Genomic DNA, 14,025 nt, shown 5'->3' on the forward strand with positions numbered 1-14,025 from the left:
ATATGAAGAAAGCACAGCATTTTTGTAAATCCTTCAGCATTTGTTGAGTGTTAACTATGTAGCAGAGACTTATCTAAGTACTAGGGATACAATGAAAGACAAAAACAGAGGATCACAAATCTAGAGATGGAAAAAATCGAAAAGGCCAACAAATCTAATCCCCTCACTTTACAGACAAGAAAACTGAGGCATGAAAAGGGTTGAGTTTTTTATTTTGTTTTGTTTTAAGATTCACTCAGGGTCATACAGCTACGAAGTCTGAGAAGGGATTTGAACGAAGACCTTTTGGACTCCTAGTCTAGTGCTTTATCCACTGTGCCATCTGAATTTCAGTCCTGTCCTCAAGGAGTTTCCACAAAGTGCTATATAAGTAAGAGCTATCATAATCAGGAGCTATGTGTCATAGCTCCCTCAGTTTACTGCAAGACTAAGGAAAGTTGTTTTAGGTTTCCAACTTGTCCGTTCTTCCATTACCCAGCAACCATGAAGAAGATGAGGGAGAATCTATAACTCCCTCTTTGGCAGAGCTACTCAACCCCAACACCCATCTGCTTTATAAGCCCAAGTACCTCCTACTGAAGGTCTAGCTTGCCCAACTTGCCCCTAACTTGGGTTCCTATCCCTTTAATAGCTCCAAGCTAGATTGTTGCCCTTTCTCCCCACAATTCAGCTCCCAATTTTAATCAGGGCATAAAGTCTACAAGGACTTAGTCAACCATGTTTGCCATTCCCCTTCCTCCTCCCAACTTCCTGGATGCAATGGAGACTTTGTTAGAGCTCCCTTCCCCCTCCCCCTCTCCTAGGGGAGAAAAGAGCTGAGAGAGACAAGTTGGATGTCTCCATCTTTCAGTGGGCTGAGGGAGATGACTCATGCATTGATGCCTCCGTGGATCAAGGGACTAGAGAGATGAATGGGATGCAAGGCAGAGGGAGGAGCTGAAAGTGGTGCTGGGGGGGAGGATTGTTTAGTGCCTTTATTCTCCCTGTGTCAGTTTCTTCAGCAACATCTGCAATGCGTGGGGTAGCGATTCCATGGGCTGCTGGGCTGAGCTGACGGAGTCGGCTGCTGACGTTGGATTTCTGCCTGCCGGCCTGGCCCCGGGAATCAGAAGTGTTCATGAATGACTCATTTACTTATCAGGGTGATTCATTTCTCAGTCGGGGATTGGGGAGCAGTATCTCTGTGGGCACACACTCACAACTACACATCAACAACTTGAGTAAAATCTGTTCATAGCGAGTGTCAGGGACAAAGGCAGCATCTGTTCTATAGGCTTCCTGTGTGTGAGAGATGGAGAAATGTACTATATACATAGATGTAATTTGACATAATTGGATTGAAGTAAATCCATGCTCAACAGTCAGGTGCTTTACAATGGGATTTGACTATGCACGTGAGGATAAACACCACATAATCATATACACAACTGCACAGATAGATACATATGCTACCAGGGTATAACTAGCAGACTGTAAGTGCCCCAGGGATCCACCCATGGGGGAAAGGGGACAAGTGATGACTCCCCAAAGGCTTCTTCCTTTGTGTCCTTCTTCCTCTGGGGGGATGAGCCATCCGTTCTGATGCAACTACTCCAAGGGTAACACTAACCTTGCTACCAGCCCTGCAGCAAATTAATTTGTCTTCTCATAAGTTCAGCTAGTTCCAGCTCCCATAAAGTGTGTTTGTGTGTCTTGAACTAGGTAGGTGCTTTCATTGGCAAGACGATTCTATCAAAGCAAATCAGCATGGTTCTGCAACTCAAAGAGTTGCCAGAACATAAAGTGGAGGTGAGTTGCCCAGGGCCACACAATCTGTGTTTCAGAGATCTTCAGAGGTCTTCAGATTTCCAGATTAGCTCTCTATCCCCACTGCTGCACAGTCCCCTGATTCCCAAACTATCTCTCCATCTACTATTTCTCACTACTGCACAAAACCATATATTGCATAAAAACACACTCCACATATCCCACCAAAAATCTGTATAACTTCATATGCAGCATATGGACATATGTGAAATGTCACTATACAGCATTGAACCTATAAATTTAGTCACATACCACAAAGACACATCTAAATATACTCTCCCTGTAGATATAATTTGACTCAATGAAACATACCAGTACAGGTGTGTACATACATATACATCAATACACACATACATTCACATAAACAAAATAGAAAAAAGTTCTACTCTCAACAAAAGCATGTTAAAATATATTAAAACAGATACAAACTGCCACCACTGTAACCATATGCCAAATACCAAACATATGCATGGATACAAACAAAAGCTTGGTATATACATAGATAAGTGCTATAACATCATGTATAAATTATGTTATTACATGAAGATGATACCACCTATAATCCTCACCCCCTTCCCATTACAATATTGGACTTTGACTCTGGGTATCCTGGAAGGAATAGTTGAGCTTTTGATTTATCCTGCCACAGATTGGGCCTTCCTGACCATCCATCTCTGCTACCACATGGATACTATCCCCTCCTCTTTTTAGCAGTTCTTTTTTGTCTTCTTCCTTTAAAATGCAAGCTCCTTGAGGATAGGACTGTCTTGCTTGCTTGCTTGGCACTTAGCACAGTACTTAGCTTATAGCTTGTCCTTAATGTTTTATTCAACTATCCATCACCTATCTATCTGTCTGTCTGTCTATCTAGCTATCCTAAGCTGTAATATTTCCAATAGTGGGGATGGATTGAACTGATTCATTCGCATTTTCTTGGCTAGTTGCCTTTGCAATAATTTGCTGAGCTCTTTAAGGTTTGTATAGCTCTTTCTTCACAATAACTGTGTACTTAACATGGTGGTTGGCATATAGCAGACATTTAAAGATGCTACCGAAATGATTGAGTGAATGAATGAATCCTATGAAACTGGCAAAACATATATTATTATCCCTATTTTAAGAGAAGGAAACAGATTCTATGATGGCCATGGCCACACACAGCTAGTATTCAAAACTAAGATTTGAATCTGTGTCTTGGTATCAAGTTTAGTGCCTCTTCCATGATACCACTTTGCCTCTATTGGCAGTTTTTGAACAAGCTGGTCATTATTTGGGGCAAAATTTGTGATATTGGGCCAGAGCAATGCTAACTAGTTTGTATTAGGTAGAATATATAATCTTAGCTCAGTTACATAAAGTATGGTACTAATGACATGATTCTGGTCTTTTCTCTATCACTTACCTGCTATTGATTATAAGCAAATACTTTGATTTCTCTAAGCCTCATTTTCCTTATTTTTAATATGAAAAGATTGGAGTAAAAAAATCTCTAAGATCCTGTTCAATTTTAACAGGCTATATTTGTATATCAAAATATTAATCAATCAAGTAAGTATCTATCAAAAGACTGTGGCGTGTCTAGACCCTAAAGATTAAAAAAAAAAAAAAAGAAGTGAAATTGTTTTTGACCTCAAGGAGCTTACATGCCAACAGGGAAAACAATATGCATGGATATAGATATATTCAAAATACATAGAGATAAACATCAAAAACCAAAGCAGATATGAGATAAACAATGACTCCTTTCACACCCTCATTTCCCCACATATTAGTACCATAGACATTCAAAGTTAGAAAATATCTAACAGGAATCCCCTGTACAATAAATATATATGATGAATGGTCATTCAGCCTTTGTCTGAAAATCCTAAATGAGGGAGAGTTCAATTTTTTTGTGAGGCATCTCTCCAATTGTTAGGGAATTTGTACTTAAATGAAGCTTAAATGTGCCTCTTTTCAACTTCTGTGTTTTTTGTTCCTAGTTTTGTCCTCTGGGGCTAAATAAAATAAACTTAATCTCTTTACCACAGTTTATTACTTGCCTTCTCTATGGTTTAGTCAAACTGCCCCTATCTCCAGGATCCAGACTGTGGCACTGGCCATCCTCTGTAATTATATAATTCCCTCCCTTTACACTTCTGCTTCATACAATCTTGAACTTTTTCCCCTATCCTTTCCATCTCAAGTATCATCTTCTACATAAAGCTGTTTCTTTTTACCTCTCCACTGAAATTGTCCTTCTTATCTTGTATTTAACTACATTGCATTTATTCTATGACATTATGCTTTATATACTTGTACCTGCTATTTCCCCCAATAGAATGTAAGCTCCTAGAGAGCAGAGATTACTTACTCTTTTGTTTTCGAATGATTATTTTTCCCTAAGATCAGGAATAAGAGAGAAAGACAGAAAATAGGTAAATAAAGAAAAGAGAAAAGAAAAGAAAAAGAAGAAAGAGAAGAGAGAAACAAAAGCCTCTTTACAGCATTGTTTGATCTATTTTCTTTTAAATTTATTTTATATATAATAAGCTATGTTTTTTCCACATTCCAAGTTTGTTTAGTTTCTGAATCTGGAAGATGTAGAAGCCTGTGAAGAAAGTAGCCCAGATGGGATAGAGTCTTAAGAGTTAGATACACAAGCATAAATTATAACATTATTTTGAGCAATATTATGTTAATTTTAGATTTAGCAATTGAGGGTTAATCTAGACTGATTAGCATTTCCAGGAAAGCAAGGACTTGGCAAGGGAAGAAAAAACTAGGCATTTGCAGGCTGAGTACTACTTGGTGGCTAATAGGAATTCTGCAGCTTCTTAGGAAGACTCTTCTGCCTATGTACCAGAGAGAGTTGACAAAATCACTGCCCTAATGGCTCAAGAAAAGCATCATATGTCAGACAACTCAAATACTGGATTTAATTGCTGGATGATTAGTACAATCTATTGTCCCTTTGTAGGTTTAAAGAGGGTTGACCATAAGTCACACAATTCAAGAGCCCCATGTAAAGAGGACAGGGTCATGAGTGTCATATCCTATTAAATTTCATTTTATCAGATTTTGTTAAATATTTTAGTCTGCAAAGGTCTTTTGAAATTATGACTGTGTTCCAATAGAGTTAGGGATGGAAAATGCCTTCTGTATCCAAAGAGAGAACTATGGAGACTGAATGTGGATCAGAGCATAACATTTTCACCTTTTTGTTATTGTTGTTGCTGTTTGTTTGCTTGCTTTTTTCCCCCTTTTTTGTGTTTTTTCCCCTTTTCATCTAATTTTTCTTGCACAATATTACAAATATGTAAATATGCTTAAAAGGATTGCACATATTTAATCTATATTAGATTGTTTGCTGACTTGAGGAGTTAAGGTAAAGAAAGGAGGGAAAAAATTTGGAGCACAAAGTTTTACAAAAATAAATATCAAAAACTATCCTTACATATATTTAGAAAAATAAAATATTAAAAGTGTATAGGGGAAATAGTCAAACTTATATAAGGACCCCAAAATCAAAAAAAGAAAGAAAAATGAAATTATGACTCATTTAGCATGTTAGCTATCTGTCCTAGCTTTGTGCCATCTGAAGTTTCTTCATCATCATCATTACCATTTGCATATCACATAGCATATAAAGCCTTTTACAAATATTGTCTTACTTGACTTTCATAACAACCCTAAGAAGGAAGTACTATTATAATTTAAAAGATGAAGAAACCAAAGCAGACAAAGCTCAAATGACTTGTCTGGAATCACACAGTTAGTAAATGTCCAAGGATGGATTTAACCTCAGGTCTTCCTGATTTCAAGTCAGATGCTCTATCCAATGCACCAAAATGTTAGATAGCAAAGAGCTTGCACTTGTATGTTTACTGTTTTATCCTAGGTTGAGTATTAGAATTCACTGCTATCTGCTTCTTCTGGCTGTCTCTCTCAAATAGTTTTGCCTAACCATTCCTTTTTAACTTAAGTACCCACCTCCTTTTCATTTTGGTTCAAATATCCTGACACTTTAGTCACTTGTTGCCTTTGGAGAGTTTAGAATTTCCCAGTCAGAAGACCATTGAATTGAAAGGACAGAATTATTTTGCAAGAGGTTATCTCCTCAATCCTAAACTCAGATGCCTCTTTCCACCTGTCTTCTGCCACAGCCCTAAAATTTTTTTAAATCTAAAATTTCTACTTTTTCCTTATTCCCTACCCACCAACTTAGGTCAGATTCTCACCACCTCTCACCTAAATAATTGCAATGGTCTTTTAATTGGTTTCCCTGCTTCAAGTTCTTTTCAACATTGCATAGTCGCCAAAGTGATTTTCCATAAGCGCAGACCTGATCATATCATTCCCCTACTCAGTAAATTTCAATGGTTGCCTGTTGTCTTTAGTATCAAATATAAACTCTTCTGTTTAGCCTTTAAGGTCCTTTATAATCTGGCTTCCCACCTGTTTTTCCAAGTTTAATATATGTTACTCCCCCTTCTATACTTTGTTATTCAACCACACTGCCTTCTCTTTTTCCTTATATTATTGTTGCTTGTCCTTTCTTTTTAAAGAGGACCAATGACATCACAAAAATGGATTTAACTGAGACAGAGTTCCACAAAGTTAGTAGTCTCACTCTTTTTTCCTGATTCATCAAAGTCCAGTGACAAAACAAAAGTCAAGAGGAATGGTATGACCTGGACTGCAACGGATGACCTTGTGGTCTTTGATGCATAACTAAGCTCCAAGTGCTCCAAAGTGCCTGCTTCAGGGGCCTCTGTGACTGTTGGAACGAATTGTTCTCATCCATCCATTCCACCAAAGCCTTCATATGCCTGAGATAGACATCTCCCTAACTCACTGATGGATTTGAGGCCAGGCAGCTACCATCAACTTCAGCTTTTCTGATGGGACACTTTTACCATGGTGTGGCCACAGCACATGCCACAGCTTCTTGGAGCCACAGTAATAATAGAGTGCAGGTGAACACCAAAGGTGGATGAGCAGCTTTGAAAAAGACTTAGCAAGTCCTAGAACTGAAGGCTCTAATCCTTATTGAAAATTCCACATAGTCCAGTTTTTATACAAAACACTTTATCTCCTCTCTCCATTTGTACTGGTTGTCCTTCATACCTAGAATGTACTCCTTCCTCAACTCTGCATCTTACAATTACTCTCTTCTTCCAAAAGAGTTCATGGATAACTTTCTAAATGAAGTCTTTGCAGATTCTCCCAACTCCTAAGGCCTTCCCTCACTAATCTACACTGAATTTAACTTCTTGTTGTTCAGTTGTTTCAATTTTGACCAACTCTGTGACCCCATTTGGAGTCTTGGCAAAAATACCGGGATCGTTTGTCATTTCCTTCTCCAGCTCATTTTACAGATGAGCATCTGAGGCATAGAGGATTAAATGACTTGTCTAGGGTCACAGTGCTAGTATCTGAGGCTGGATTTGAATTGTCTTCCTGACTTCAGGCCTAGGTCTCTATTCACTGTGCTACCTAGTTGCCCCAGAAGTGCTTTAGTAGATGTTTAAATACTTTTTCATGCATTATTAGTTTAGTTGAGTAATAATGAAGGATTGAATTATCTCCATACTATTTCCATTTTCCTCCCAAGTTTGTTCTTTACTGCTACAAAAATTTTTGTATGTATCAGAACTTTTCCTATACCTTTGACCTCACTAATGCTTTATGTCTTGTATAAATATTTCTAGGAAAATTATATTAGTAAAGTTGTCAGCATACTTCTAAATTCTTTTCCTGAATGATTTCCAATGATCTTAACTGATTTCCTGGAGGCCCACCAATCAGTCGTTCAGCAAATATTTATAAAGAATCTACCAAAACAAGGTAAGAGTCAGACACGACTGAAATGTCTCAGCAATGACAAAATACTTCTAGTTGCCAAGCATTGAGGATGTTGTTGTTGAGTTGTTTGAGTCATATCTGACTCTTCATGACCCCATTTGGGGTTTACTTGGCAAAGATACTACAGGGGTTTTCCATTTCTTTCTCAAGTTCATTTTACAGATGAGGAAATTGAGTCAAATAGGGTTTAGTGACTTGCCCAGGATCACAAAGCTAGTAAGTGTCCAAGACCAGATGAGGCTTCATGGTATCTTCCTAACTCCAAGCCTGTACTCTATCTACTGCCCCTAATCATTGAGGCTAGAAATATCAAAAAAGAAAAAAAAAGGAAAATAGTCCCTGCCCTCAGAGAAATTATTTCCTAATGGGGAAGATAGAAAAACAATAGTTTGAGGGGGTGATACATTGGTCCATTTGTCTGAAAGTTATTGGGTTGATAAGTAGATTTACAGGAGAGAAGATTGACACATCCTATCTAAAGAGTAGATTATTACATCCTATCCAGGAACAATGACAGAGTTAACCTGATCATGGTTCATCTTTTCAAAACTAAAGAGAGTTGAATGTAAGAGGGTTCCTCTAAGCTATCAGGGGAAGAGAGAAAGCTAAAATTCCTCCAGAGTATGGTCTCTGCTACTGTATTTGGCAGTTAGGATATTGGTGAAGAGGGTGTAATCATTCTCCTTGTCTCTCCCCTCCAAAGTATATTCTCCAAGAGACTGGCAAAGCTCTTATTCCTAGAGCACACAGGACTGGTCATGTTTCCTCTGCTCAAGAAACTTCAATGGCTCCCTCTTTCCATAAAATAAAATAAACTTTTCTGCTGGATTTTAAAAATCCTTATTAATCAGGATTATTTATCTGGCACTTTCCTGGCTTTTTACATATTATTCTCATTTATGAACTCTGTTTCATCTAAGATGTCCTTGCTGCTTGTTATTTCCCATATCTGTTTCCCATTGTACCTTTGCACAGGCTGTTCTCCATTCCCAGAATACAGTCTTCTTACACTGCACCCCCCTTCAGATCCTTCGTTTTCTTCAAAGCTTAATTCAATTGCCATCTCTCACAGGAAGTCTCTCCTATTCTCACTCCCCCCCCCTCCCCCCATACACACCCAGTTGCTACTTCCCTAAAAATTTCTATGGATATATTTTTCTATGTGGAATGTAAGCTTCTTGAATAGATTATTTCAGTTTTTTGTTTTCCCAGCACCTAACACAAGATTTGACATAGAGTAGGTGCTTAATAAACATATATTGATCTGAATTGAAATGGGGGCAACCTGGTCAAAGTCTTATCACTCAGCCCTAGTTTTGGTTCTGGTGGTAATCAGGTGAATGGAGGGAAGGGAGAAGGATTGGAGAAGTGTTATTGCTAGAGTCATAAACTGCCGTTTGGAGGATACCCTGATCAGGCTGCTAAATGGCAAGTCCTTTTGATCACTGGGACATTTCATGGCAATTAGGGTTTTCCGTGGCCAGGCAAGTCAAATCCAGAGGAAAGAACTAAAACCCAGAAATTTTTTGTCCGGGAATGCCTCTCCCTCCCCCCAGGTTGGGAAATAAGTTCTTAGTTTAGTGCTTAGCACTTAGTAAGCACTTAATAAATGTGTTTCATTTAGTTATTAGTATTAGAGTTATCATAGAGAAAGGGATAAATGAAAGACAATAAAATTGCTGAATTCTATTCTTAGCACTCTATGAATTTTGTTTTCATCTAGTGGATAAAGTGCTACACTTGGGGTCATGCCTTCTAATCCAGCCTCAGACGCGTCCTAGCTGTGAGACCCTGAGCAAGTGACTTCACCCTGTTTACCTGTTTCCTGATCTGTAAAATGAGCCGGAGAAGGAAACGGCCAGCCACTTCAGTATTTCGGCCAACACAAGATAGGACAAGACTGACTAACAAAACAGCATTATATAAATGTTTGTTATTATTCCACTCAGATTGATAAGCAGGAGGGATGGGAACTCGCTGGGAAGATCCAGAAATGATGCTACGATAATTTACAGGCTTCTTGTACAACGGGTCTAGGACATCCCTATCATAAAACACAAGTGTACAGCATAGTTCTTGGAGCAATTTTCAATCATTTTTCCCCCTCATCAAGAGCCTTTGCTGCCTCGCCGCTTGGTCTCTGATAATAAAAAGAAGGAGGGAAGAGTGGGGGAAAGTAGAACTTTTCCATCCATCACTGATGTTTACGTAGCAAAGGAAGCTTTGATCTTGAATTCTCCACCGTGTTTCTGAGGCGTCTCCTGCGGAAACTGGGGGGTTAGCTGTTCCTGCTCCCGCACACCTTTTTTTCCTAGACCCGGTCTCTCCCCTGGGCTGGGTGATGGTCGCCCTCTAGTGTCCGTTTTTCAGGTACCCGTTTTGTGGCGTTAGGTCCTGATAGGATATTCAGGCTCCTCGGCCACTCAAAGAGCCGGTTTGGACTCTGTAACGCTTTGGGGACCATGGCAAAGGCGAAGCGCGCAAGTGCAGAGGAAAGATCCAGACACAGACTCTGGAGGCAAAGTTCGGGCTGGGACTGGGGGTGACCGAGGACCAGGGACCTCTCTGATGTCCCGGAACCCGATTTTGCCAACTCACTACTTAAGTGACCTTGAAGAATGTCCCTTGAACAAGTACCTCTCTCGACCAGTTTCCTCTTCTGTAAAAACGGGAGCACGATTTGCTCATCTCTAAATTCTCTTTCCCTCTAAATCTAGAACAGAGGGGCAAATAGTCCCTCCAGCAGGAGCCGCTGGCGGGCAGCACAGAACTCTTGGCTTTGCCTTTAAATTAGGAAAGAAGAGGGAGGGATTTACGTCCTCCGGTGAAAAATCAGATTGTCCCGCCCCCCTCATCTCCCTCCCTCCCCAACCACTCCTTTAAGACGTCGGTGACGTAGGCGAGTGGCGGCCGTTTCGAATCCAGGCCCCAGAAATTGCATCTCTACAGCTGCTGCCTGGCTTCCGATTCCCGGCCCGGGTGCCCTGCACAGTAGCCGTAAAAGCTCCAGCCTCCGTCCGATTGTCTCGCCTGGAGCTCGGGCCCGCTTGTTCCCCGTCACTCCCTGCGTTGGGCCCGGGCCCGGGCCCGAGCTCTAGTATATGGCGGAGGATGAAAGGGAGCCCACCCGCAGTCTCTACGGTAATCACAATCGGCCGCTGAGTCTTTCGACTTTCCTTCCTTTCCCCTCTTTTCCCCCAGTCCCCACGTGGCAAATTACCTGGTGCGCCCATCTCGCCCCACCCCCCAGCCCTCCCGCTGGGCTCGAGGCACTTCTTTCCCCGGTCTCCTGGCCCCGCCCCCGGAGGAGTTGGGGCTGCCGTGGAGGGAGGGGGGAACCTTCTCCTTCTCCGCCTGTTGGCGCATCTGAGCCAAGCCCTTTGATGGTTTCCTGCGAGTCCACCTCTTTCCACTTCGGGGCCCGAATACTTCTCGTCCCTCCCTCTTCCCACCCCTAGCCACTGTGATCTTGCATGGACAGGAAGACCCTTTCTGTCGTACCCCGTATTACCCAATTCTATCTGATAAGCATTTATTAAAAGCCTAACTGGGGAAGCCTTACGTTTCAATCTCCCCAGGCCCAAGTTGAGGGGTCTGGTTGGTTGAGCCTTTAAAAAGTGGGTATTTCCTGAGCCCTCTGGCTGAGACTAAGTTGCAATTCCGACCCCCCTCCCCAACCCCCCCATCTCTCATTTATGTGGTGGCTCTAGGGCCTGTCCTGGACAATACTGGGCATCTAAAAGCTCTTGTTCCCAGTTTTGACGCTAGGTTGATCCGAACTAGGGGTGGGGGTTGGAATGGGAGATGACGCCTGTCTTCTTTTATTTCCCCTTCTTTCTAAAATTCCAGCAAAATAACAAAACAACAACAAATTAAAAAAAAAAATTAGTCCTAACAGTTTTGTTAGGTCATTAGAAGTGGGAAGAGAAATGATGAGGGCAGAATGTACTTGTAAATAGTAACTTTCTCAGATACTTCTCCCTCTTAACCTTTTCCCCCAAATTGCTTTATTTTCTTTTCAGGCTTATAGTTTGCAGAACCTATTTGCTGTGGAAGATGAATTTGAAGATGAGGTGAGGAAGCATTTGTGATCTGAGATGAGAGAGAAATTCTCACTTAAGCTGTAAATATTTTGGCCTAGAACATCTCCACCTGACTCCAATCCTTTCAATTGATTTTTTATAGTAGATTTTCTTATGAGAAACTGGAAAATTAAAAAAAAAAAAAAAAAAAGCTAAACTCCTAATTATGCATCTTGAAAATAAGCCCCTCAAAATGTGGTTTGCTATTAGAAATCTCAGAATGACTTTCCATTTAAGTATATTGTTATGATGTACTTGAGATAGGGAAGAAGCATTTTATAAGCTCTTTGAGAGGCAACATGATTGATTTCTACCACAGATCTCATGAACTCAGGAATTGCAAAGTGAAGTGTCCAGACCAATGTCTGTATTAAATTCATTAACAATATTAGGAACCACTAAGCCGGATTGGGGTGGGATTAGAGGGCATCAAGCTGTCAGTGAAGGTTGGAAACAATAGGTTATAACTCCTTTATTGATCAGTAGTGGAATCTGACCCATGATTAAATGCCTTTGTATTTCTTGTTAGGGAAAGATGGGGAGATGCAGTCCTTTTGAGAGTCTAGAAAGGGAAGGAGAGAAAATGATGGAGTGGGATTAGCATTAGAAAAAGTCAAAAGATCTGGTTTCTGGTCCTGGCTTTGTTGTCTTATCCTGGGCAAACTACTTATATCTCTTTAGATTTCAGTTTTTTGGATTGTAAATGTATTATATGATTTCTAACCCTCCCAGCTTTCAAATTCTAAGAGTGTAGGTTTTTATTAGCTTATGAAACCCCAAGAAGTAAACTTACTTATTCAAGGTCATGTAATGATTCAGGTAGAGCCCAGCAATGAAACTCAAATCTTTTGATTCTGAGGTCTAGATGTTTAACTTTTTTCATCTTTGTTTTCTTGGTATTGAACTATGATCTTATCTCCCAATTCAGACCAGAAACTTAGCTCTAAGCTGTAGTCTTAGAGTTGCCTGTGTCAGAGAGGTTAAATGACTTAGCCAAGATCACACAAGCAGAGTAACAGGCATTTGGGGAGCATTTACCAGGTGCCAGGCACTGTGCTAGACATACATACAGCTAGGATATGTGTCAGACTACCAGGCTTCTATCTGTTGTATTGGGCTGATTCAGTAATAACTATCTGAATATATAACCACTAATATAAATGTAGCTTATTCTTCAAGGAATGGGCAATGGTCTCAAGCATCAACTGTTGTCCTAATCACACTTAATGTAATACACACTTTTTCTTTCTTCCCCCCATTTCCTCCTCGTCAAAATGCTTTGATGTGTATAGTTTTGCATGGCTTTGTGATAAAATTTGTGTGAGGAAGCAATGTTAAAGACACCCCCTACTCTTGCCCTTCCAATAATTGGACTTTTCTGAGACTGGCATGTATGGTGTATTCACATATCTAAAGGACAGCTAGGCAAAGCAGTGGGTACTATGTCCTGGGCTTGGAATCAAGAAGACTCATCTGAGTTCTAATTTAGATCAGATACTTATTAGTTTGTGACTCCAGGCAAATTTTACTTAATCCTGTTTGCCTGAGTTTCCTCATCTGTGAGAGAGTTGAGGAAAGAAATGGCAAACCACTTGAGTACCTTTGCAAACAATAAAATCCAAATGGGATCAAAGAATCAGACCCTACTGAAATGATTGAACAACAAATACAACTAATATCTAGAGCTGAAACCTGTGGAGGGTAACTTTAAGAAAAAAAATAAGACTCTTACAGTGAAAGTGATTGTCAGAACTTAGAAGGAAAGGTACAGAGAACAGTAGCATACTGTTACAAATAGATTTCCAAGGTTTGGGAATTTATAATGTCCCGTGGTGTTCATCAACTTTAGAAAAGTGTAAAAATTAAGTGAGATTATTCTGGAGGAAAGAGCCTCTGATAGCTTCTACACTAATATTTTCTTCTCTGCCAAAGTGAGTCTTGGAATAGGAATAGTTGATTATATGCTGCTCTATTCAATCATCCTTTGTAACATATCATTTGGTGATAAAGAACCTTGCAACAAATAAAAAGTTTTCTTGTTCATGATTGGAAAAAAAAAAAAAAGACACCCCCTACTCACTAGGCTAAACTAAGAGTTTACATGGTTCTCCCCTTTGAGGGAGGAGGAAATGGAGCCACAGAGTAGGGCAATCAGTCAATAAGCATTTATTAAGCACCTGGGTCACCTCTTCAGAACTGGTGTCTTTATGGCATGGAAACTCCAAGTTTTTTGTTTTCTCGACTATGAAATTCAGAACTGTCAGGTTTTCTTGAACAGAAGGTTTGCTCT

The 14,025-nt window shown here is 40.1% G+C and overlaps 1 protein-coding gene across 1 annotated transcript in view; it reads left to right on the forward strand.

The window, feature by feature from the left end:
• The first annotated feature begins 1,746 nt into the window (after nt 1-1,746).
• Nucleotides 1,747-14,025, forward strand: part of HROB (homologous recombination factor with OB-fold) — a 36,159-nt gene continuing 23,880 nt past the window's right edge. Inside the window, 4 exon segments of the mRNA XM_051996631.1 lie at nt 1,747-1,788; nt 10,490-10,639; nt 10,642-10,794; nt 11,676-11,726. Coding sequence (XP_051852591.1) covers nt 1,747-1,788; nt 10,490-10,639; nt 10,642-10,794; nt 11,676-11,726 — 396 coding nt within the window.

The sequence above is a fragment of the Antechinus flavipes genome, chromosome 4, assembly GCF_016432865.1.
Source record: "Antechinus flavipes isolate AdamAnt ecotype Samford, QLD, Australia chromosome 4, AdamAnt_v2, whole genome shotgun sequence".
In the NCBI taxonomy this organism is placed as follows: Eukaryota; Metazoa; Chordata; class Mammalia; order Dasyuromorphia; family Dasyuridae; genus Antechinus; species Antechinus flavipes.